This window comes from Ambystoma mexicanum, chromosome 13, assembly GCF_040938575.1.
Source record: "Ambystoma mexicanum isolate Mex_15411 chromosome 13, UKY_AmexF1_1, whole genome shotgun sequence".
Taxonomy (NCBI): Eukaryota; Metazoa; Chordata; class Amphibia; order Caudata; family Ambystomatidae; genus Ambystoma; species Ambystoma mexicanum.
In genome coordinates this window covers 629,176,025-629,185,401 of record NC_090938.1, presented here as the reverse complement: position 1 = coordinate 629,185,401, position 9,377 = coordinate 629,176,025, and the positions used below count along the sequence as shown (strand labels likewise).

The 9,377-nt window shown below is 45.3% G+C and overlaps 1 protein-coding gene across 8 annotated transcripts in view; it reads right to left on the bottom strand.

The window, feature by feature from the left end:
* Positions 1-4,028: 4,028 nt before the first annotated feature.
* SMARCE1 (SWI/SNF related BAF chromatin remodeling complex subunit E1) overlaps positions 4,029-9,377 on the bottom strand; it is a 120,040-nt gene continuing 114,691 nt past the window's right edge. For 5 of the 8 annotated variants that reach the window (XM_069634553.1, XM_069634552.1, XM_069634554.1 and 2 more), the window contains 2 exons: positions 7,324-7,582; positions 4,029-4,901 (listed from right to left, as the gene is read on the bottom strand). In XM_069634553.1, coding sequence (XP_069490654.1) covers positions 4,651-4,901; positions 7,324-7,582 — 510 coding nt within the window. In that variant the 3' untranslated portion in view covers positions 4,029-4,650. The remainder of the gene's footprint in view (positions 4,902-7,323; positions 7,583-9,377) is intronic. The other 3 variants (XM_069634558.1, XM_069634556.1, XM_069634557.1) reach the window with 1 other exon arrangement.

Sequence of the window (9,377 nt, the reverse complement as noted above, 5' to 3'; positions counted from 1 at the left end):
GATTGAGCCTTGGATACTCCCCCGCACACTATCAGACCATTCCCTTGTGATACTCACCATACACATCCCGAAAGGAATGCCTAAGAGGGCACAATGGCAATTTAAACCCACCTCGCTCCTAGACCCGGTGTTTAAACTGAATATAGCACAACATATCTTTAGACTATTATGAAAACAATGATGGCTCAGTAAGCCAGTAAAGCACCCTATGGCAAGCGTTCAAAGTTTATATGAGGGGGGATAGCAATGTCCACCGAATTCGGGGTATTACGGGACATTAGGCAGGAACTCAAAAGATGGGAGGAGAATTTAGCCCGGTTGCAGGCGGAATATCTAGCTGATCCAATACCCCAGGTCACCTCCGAGGTCAAAACACAGCTAGACCGTTACCGCGAAGACTTCAATAGACCCATGGCAGCACCTAGATACGGAGAACAGGATAGGCTGGGTAGTTGTACTGGCATGGCTGGTGCGCACTGAAAAGGGCAATAAAACCATCCCATGTATAGCCAGGCAGGACGGTATGGTAGTTACCAACGCAGCCGAGGTCAGCGCAGTATTCTTTGACTTCTATAGGAACCTCTATTCATGCCAAAGCGAAACCACAGACGAGATCGATGACTACCTGGCATTGATAACGCGCAATGCACTAGAGACCCCAATAACAATCGGTGAAATCAAAGCTGCAATAAAAAGCTTCCCTGGGGGGAAAGCGCCTGGTTCCGATGGATCCAGGGCCAAATTCTACAAAGAGTTCACGGAAACACTGCCCCCCCCACCTTCTGGCAGTGTGGACTGAAGCTCAAGATACTGGCATTCTCCCCAAATCCATGCGTGAAGCGGTCATAATCCTACTCTAAAGCCTGGGAAGCCCCCAGAGGACTGCTGCTCCTACCGCCCGCTGTCCCTCATCAACACAGACGCAAATATCTTTGCCACAATCCTGGGGTTCGACTCAACCCAGTGATGCCATATATGGTCCACGAGGAACAAGTTGAGGATTTGTTCTGGGTAGGTCGACTGCATCCAATGTCCGCCAGTTTTACAATGTGCTGGCCGGGATCCCAGCGGACTGTAAGCGGGTCGCCATATTGCTGGATATAAGGAAGGCCTTCAACATGGTGTACTGGCGTTCTTGTTTAGGGTGCTTCATTACTACGGCTTTGGCCCCAATTTCATCAAATGGGTAAGACTCCTGTATACGCAACCACATGCCAGGTTCCTGATCAATGGAATGCTAACAGAGTTGTTGAAGTTGGCATTCTCCCCGCTGCTGTTCGTTCCATTGATTGAGCCTCTGGTTGACTTTATGAGGAAGTGGCATGCCATAGCGGCTATCACCATGGCAGGGCGTGTAGAATTGGTGGCTATCACTCTATACGTCGACGACATTCTATTTGTTAGAAACCCAGAGAAATATCTACGCAGAGTACTGAGTCGGTCCAGGAGTTCGGAAGGTACTCCGGCTTGCAGCTGAATGTAACAAGTCCAAAACGTTTCCCCTTGACTGATGCCATGACTCCCCCGAGAGAACTGTGCTGTCTGCAGTGGGCGCCACAGAAGATTAAATACCTGGGAGTGGAGATGGCGAGGACTGCTGGCTCAGTTTGAGCCCTCAATTAACAAGCACTGGCCACGGCCCCATGCGCCAAACTGGAACTTGCTCCCTATCTCGCTCAAGGCCCAGGTAGCTCTGGTCAAAATGATAATGCTACCCAAAGTGTTCCATCTCTTTGGTACAATACCGCTGTGGCCGGGCAGATCCTTCTGCAAGAAAATCACTACTGCCTGCTCCGCCTTCGTGTGGAAGGGCAACGTGCTGGCCAGTTGGCGTTGTATTACCCAGACATGTGAAAAAGGCAAATTGCGGCACCGTACTTTGAGGTATACTACCTGGCAGCACAAGCACAATACGCTATGCACTGGGTCGAAGGGGCATCACGTACCCATCTCACCGAATTAGAAACGTGAGGGACGCCTAGGGCCACTTTGTTGCACAAGATAACAATTGGGACAGGGACCACTTGCACCAGACACTAGCTACGCAGCAGGCGTGGCCGAAATTGACAACAACCCCGGAGCACAGAACTGTACAGCCCCTTCATGCCAGTCTGGGACGACCCGTACCCGACCCCCACTATAGACAATGCACTCTCTGCACACTGGAAGGGGGCGGGTGTCATGCAACTTGGTGATCTGTACTGCGAGCGTATATTCAGAACATGGGATGAGGTTAAAATACAGGTTGCCGATACCCCGCTCCGGAAATTGAAATATCTTAGACTTCAGTCGGCAGTGGCTGCGACATGGGACAGGTTCCCACACTAACCGAAATCACACCCCTGTCTCAACTAAATAACCGCCGTAGGGTCAACGAAGAAAACCACCTCAGGACTCAAATAGCGCCTGAAACAAGGAGTGTACACATGCCAGACATTTAGGGGGGAGAGGGAACTGGCGGGGATGGCGGGGGTTCAGGCTTTCAGACGCACACTGGAAACGACTAGGTCATTAACGAAACAAGTCTTTCAATTCTAGATTCAATTTAAAATAATGAATAGGGTACACCTCTCCCCTGCACGGTTGATGATTATGTATCTGACACACACACAGGAAAATGCCCTAGGTGCAGAGAAACTGAGGCAAACTTGTTACATATGCTGTGGTAATGGTTTGGGATTTGTGAGGCATTGGAAGCCATGGTGGGGCGATCTGTAAAGTGGGATCAGATTATGTGTATATTGGGTTGTACACTCAAAATGAATAAAGTGCAATGCAAATTTGTAAATATTGGACATCTACTGGCCAAGCACGCCATCTTGATGAGGTGGAAGAGGGGGAAAGCCCCCCCACAGTGGAGGACTGGATACATGACATGGTGTGGGCAAACGATCAGGAAGAAACGTACTGCTACTTACTTCCCAACACAAATCGGCCGAAAGCCATATGGGGAGGCTTCTGCCAGTACCCAAGTAATAGAACCGACACTGCCAGCAGTGAAGATGAAGTGTTATGAGTGCCCACTGTACGATGTCTGATCAGTGTACTATAAGCTACCTATATTACTGTGAAACCATCATGTCAATGCTTACTGTTATTACTGTGCAATCTAAAGTTTTTTTTTTTTTTAAAGGAGCAAAGGTCATGTCTCCGTCTAAGAAGCGAATGACATCATTGATGTGGATTTCGGTGACTCAGTGCTACATCTTAAACACAATACGGACGGGAAATTCTTGCAGTAGGTTTATCTTGGAAATAGGTTTTTTAAAGATGCAGGGAGATAATTTTCTTCATGATATATGCAGAGGTCCCCAGGTTTATTTATTTTTCAGCAGCGTCTGAATCTTGCTCTTCAGGGAGTTCGGAAAAGGGGCGAGTGAAAACGGCCGATTCCATTCAATGGGAAACCGGAGGATTCCTTTTTGCTGGTGGAATTTACGCCCACCCCTGGTTTGGAAACATACCTTACGGGAGGGAATCAATGATGATGCATATGGCCAGTGTTTCCAGCATGGCAGAAGGGAGGCTTTAAGACAGACTGGAGGACATAAGGAGCTAAGCCAAACGGATCAAGGTTTGATGAAAGAATTTGCATCCAGAAATGTCCAGGATCAAATTATATAAAGGCCCTCACTATTTCTGAAACCAAAATGTAAATATAAAGCATTTTCCTTTTCTGCCTCAAAAAATAAATATAGAACCCACTGGTACCTTATAATCGTAATAAAAACGTTGCCTGTAGATTCTGTTCTGGCAGATGTACTGCAATTGTGACACTTGGTGGTTAAGGTCCAATTAAGTTTTTCTAGAGAAAATGCGATCAGATTCCTCCCCACTTCATGAAATAGGACAGGTCTGTCTGAATTAACAAAAAGAGAAGTCCCTTGCATGGACAGAAAGTAATGTCTACACATTGCTCCAGATGATTGCACGGCAACAAAGGGTTAACTTTCCCATAAGGATGAAACGGACATATATTTTTTGCAACAGATACTTTGGGGAGCACAGACTAAAACACAAGCAACATATTGAGCAAGATGAACTACTTTATTACAATTGGAACTTTATTGGTGTAAAAAAAAAAAAAAAAAAGTTGTATTACAATATGTACACTTCTCAGTAACAGAAAGAACTTCGATGTAATGGGCTATCATTTTCCTGTGGCCTCATTAAGACGGCGGAGGGGGGTGGACTGTGACCACAAAGCATGGTCAATTAAGTAAAGGTGACACTGCAGATCTCAAAAATAAGTCACTACTGACAAAACAAACCAGCCATCATGTTGGCATGAAACATTTAGTAAAATAAAATGCAAAGTGAGTAAATAGGAGTTCACTTTGCCACGTGCTGTAGCGACTTTCACTATTAAAACTGGAGAGGAGTGGAAGAACTAGATTTAAAGGGGAGCCGTTTGAAATAAGAGTCCAAGATTTAGTGGGCAGACATGTGCTCCCAATTAAAAAGGGGAAAAATGTGAAGTCAACTTGGTTGGATGGATATAAAAATCAGGAGGTGATTAAACCCAATCGCAACTCGTTACAAGCCACAAAAACATTAGTGCACAAAGGTACTAGGGTTAATGTTAAACATGGTCTGTGACCAAAGAAACAGAAGACTATTGCAATAACTATTTAAAACAATCAACTGTATTCATTCCTTCTTCTCATCCTCCTCTGGGGTGGGCTCTGGCGGAGGCTCTTCCACAGTTAAGCTGTTGCTCTCTGATCCAGTGTTGCTGTCACTTGTCCCTTCGTCTAAGGTGCTGTCTACGGCTTCCTGAACGCTCTCCTTGTCATCTGGAATGGAAGCTTCCTCTTCCCCGTTCTGTTGGCTTTCCACCGGTTCTTCTGGAAGAGGAGGTGGAGGCGGTGGCGGAGCAGGAGGTTGGGATGGAGGTTCATCTGTGAAAATCAAACACATTAAATAACTGTTTACCTAACAGGAATCGTGTTATCCACTGTATTGGAGCATTAGACTACCAGAAAAATGTAAAGTAAACACTACCTGCGCCAACATTTTGACCCTATTTAGTGGATGCGTTTTGCAGAACCTGATCTAATTTTCTACATTACTCATTTTTTACAGGCTAGAATGGTGCAGAAGGTCAAGTTCTGCCTCTACTAGCCACCCCATGTGATGGGAGAATTTTGGGCCAGAGCAGTCAGTGCTTTAGCAGGGAGCACCTGCTTTTGGCACTTTACAATACAAAGTTTAGATCCGTTGACTTGAATCTTCAGTTAAGCATTCTGTCAATCTTTACAATGAGATGCAGCCTGCCAATTGAAGGGACACAAATAGATCTGTAGCACAGAAATCTAGCAGATGAAATCCAAGACCTAGGGGTCCTGGCATAGTGAAGTGCATGCAAGGGATACATTTGCCAATTACCTGATGCAATTAGGAACGTCTGGTTAGCTTGATGCCTTCAACTAAGTGATACGTCTGACTCCCTAGGTCAACTGGTGTGCTACAAACATGCCTACGTAACATTATCTACGAGTGCGAATGTGCATACGAAACATCAAGTAAAATGTATCATAATGGTTATCCAGTTACAATTTTGCTCCAGGATAATTTAGACTTGCAGGCACGCTGTGTTCTCCAGAGGCAGCTCCTGCTCAACTACTACCCAGGAGCTGCTTTTAGTTTCTGCTCATCGCATCTTTATTTCGATCCCTGTGCACGTGCACCCTTTCTGGACATTCAATAGCCACAAGACTCAAAAAGGTAGACCTTACTTTGAATTAGTGTTCTGTCAAGACTAAGTTGACTTGTCCCCTTTGTATCAGTCTTTTATAGTTCCACCTGAAACACTGTACCAGGGCGAGGTATAGGTGAGGGACAATACAACACTGCTACAATGTAGAAAAACGAATACATTGTTGAGCACTACTTTCACTTATGGGCAATACTTAAATCGAAATACAGCAGAGCCTGACGGCTGGGGGTTAAGTGGGAGGAGTGCAAGGCAGGAGGATGGCAGCACTGCAGTAAGAAGAGAAATTTGAGATCTAGGGTTGAACCCCCAGACACAGCCGAGGACTTTGATTTTTGGGGGTAGAAAGAAGCAGTGGAAGGGCACCAGGTGTGAAAAAGGAGTTGGAACAGGGGGCAGTGCAGAGAGCACAGGGGACAGATCAATCAAGTAGTGCTTTGGAGTGTAAAAGGTGTGAAGGAAAACAGGTGAAGATGGGGTTAGCTCTGTAGTGCAGGGTTGGGGAAAATCCATGGATTTAAAGACAGGAGAAGAATTATGAAGTAGGATTGGGTATGCATGAACAGCCATACAGCATTTATTTAGTATGTATTCATTTTGCGCCATAGCCCACAGGAATCAGGGCCTTTGTTACCGTAGTGCAGCAAGATGGTAATGGAAAAAAGGTTGGAGAGGATTGAGGTTGTGTGGGTAGTGACAGGCAGAATAATAATAATTAGTGGGGGGTTGGGGGGGGCCTAAGACGTGGCTAGAGCAGCTGTGTAAGCGGAGAACCTGCCTAGAATTCAAGTTTTTAGTGGTGTGATTTGCGAGGTATGGATGGGTTTTCCTTTTGTTCACTTGATTAATTCTAACCAAGACAGCAGTAGTGCTGATTAATTGCTGAGAGGGCGGTTGGTCTAAAAAGGAGACAAAGGGTTGTTCCTTAGGAGTCTTTTTGGGTTGGATGACAACAACCAATCTAAAATGTAAAAGGTGTTTACGACGTTCATACAAGACTCATAGCTGTAACCGTAGACAGCATTGAGAAAAACTGTAAATCGACACACAAGACTTCTAGGTGTACCACCTCGTCCGACCAAGGGCATTGGGAGATCTGGAGAACGAATTAGCAGTCTGCAATGCTGTATTATTTAATAAGAGGTTGGCTTGACGGAAAGGGAGGTTTCATGCATTAAGGCAGAATATGGGATGTCAGTTTGTTATAGTAAATCCCGGTTTAAACATGCATTCAGCCAATAGATCGGACACAGGCACTGTATGCAGAAACACCCAATTTGAATCTGCTGTCAAAAAAAGGCAATGCATGAATCCCGAGTTGTTGGCAATACAACCAAATCTAAACCACTTCAGGCAAGCTAGATTCATACTGACACTTGAATAAGAACAGAGGTCAAACGATGGCCAGTGGTGTGCATGCATAAGAAACTGACCACTGAAGGAGAACCTTTCCAGATTCTACTCTTTACTCTACTCCCGTCAGTTACAGGACGCAGTCCATAGCAAGCACCATGTGCCCGCTCAAAAAATGTACGGAAGCAAAGAGAGTATCCAAGGACATGGAGTCCCATGTGCATGATGTAGTATTAGGAGGCCCAGACACTCACCAGTCTCCATTGGGGAGGCCTCTTCCTCCTCCTCCTCTTCCTCTTTCTTTTCCTCTACTTTGGCAGCTGCTGCCGCCTCCTCTTCCGCAGCAGCGGCCGCTGTTGCAGCAGCGGCTGCCGTCGCTGCTATCTGGTTGCGCTCGGCTTGCTCTGCCGCTTCCTTCTCCCTTTCCTCTTGACGTTTCCGTGCCTGTTCTTCAGCTTGAGCAATCTCGGACGCAATCTTCTCCATATCGACCTCAACCTTCAGCGCACACAACTGTATACACAAAATACAGTACTAAACATACAATTTGCACAGAGCCCATCATTTGCATCAAACTGAAGCAACGTTATACCATTTGAGTCCTAACACACTCACTTTATGTACAATCACTAGTGCCTAGAGACGTTTAGATTAAAAAAAATATTTAAAAAAAAGGAAACGCTCTTAAATGATAGTGCATGTCACAACACACCCAGACACTGGGCTATAAAGAGAGTGTTCGCAAGTTTGGACTTCAGAAACTAACCTGGTTAGAAGTGCAGTTAGGATCCATTTAGCAACACATTAGGATGGCTTCTACACGGATCTCTAGGTCTGACCCTCGTGCTCACCTGACTCTTTCAAGATAGCCACTCAAAATATTCAATGTAAAAAACACATTTCAGTTTGTTTTAAGGCTACACTGAAAAGCCAGTACGACTGTGCTTGAAGGGTCTGTATCAGAAGAATTACATTCAGTCAAGTATGTTCTAGAGCACATGCCCGTCAGTTTTATTAACTGTGCGTGCCAACAAATGGTCTCAGATCCACAATTATTTACTGCTTTGTAACAAATAACACAGGATGGGTACTTCATACAGAATTGCCAATGGAAAGATTTCCGCTGGGCTGGTGGCAGCAAGATCTCAGATGCCCCGCCATATTCCACAGAACCACAATCTGCACTTTATATTGCTACAAAATGGTAACCTTGCCCTTCAAACAAATAGAGGGGAACGTCAAGAAGCTGCAATGTATTGCAACGGCCACAGCGGACACAGTTATGAACAGGGAGGGCTTTTCACATATTTAGAGTGACTATCTGACACTTCTGTACTACTGTTTAAACCTCATTATTGTTGGTTGTAGTGCTGTACTTCTAACTCCACAACTGGTACCAGGTGGTGGATCTCGACCCAGTAAACATTGCCCTGGGCAGACACAAAAGCACAACTCTTAAGCCACCCTTCGCACACACCAAACTGATTAAGAAGCATACTGAATGATTCCCCCACCCCACACAGTCCCAACTACATAGCGAGGCCAGTTTCTAAATGCAAGGAGCCCCCTATGACTTACCCACACATAGCCTAAGAGTACACGTACATTAGAATTCTTCATTTCAGAGACTACCAGCAGCCACCTTTCTGCTACTCCTGGCAGTGGCAAGAAACTCAACGGGCAGACTTTTATAAATGGACAAAACCAGCTCCAAAAAAAATAGCATCTGCAAACAAAACTAGAAAATGACAGAACTGGTTTATCCCCAAGCTAGGATATTATTGCCAATTTCAGAACCATGCACTCAAATAGGTTTTCAGGCTCCGATGACTCCTGTCACTACCACTTGCAAATTGTATGTCAAATTCTAAGCCCCCTTCGACAGATGAACCCGGCAAACAATGTCCTTGTTCTTTTTCATTCCACTACAAGGGCAACACTATCATTACTTAACCAATACCAGTATGGTATGGGTTGGGTTGAGGGATGGGAGCCTTTTGTCAAACACCTTTTGTGCCCCCCAGAAGACATTCTTCAAAAAGCCAATTCCTGGCAGCAGGAGTGAATCCTACACAATGATCTGATTAGTTGCCCCCCCTCGTCCCCATTTCTAGCCACTCTGTTAGGGAGAATGTTCATGTTTAGTGCTTAATTCCTCCCACCTTAAAGACCCCCAGCCCTTTTGCTCGACCTACGATTTTTTAATCATAACCCTGGAGTAAGACATACCCTTTTCTCACTCTCCCATGTGTTTTGACCTGATTTGGAATATGTGTTTCCTCTAGTTATGGAGTCAGACAAACTCCAT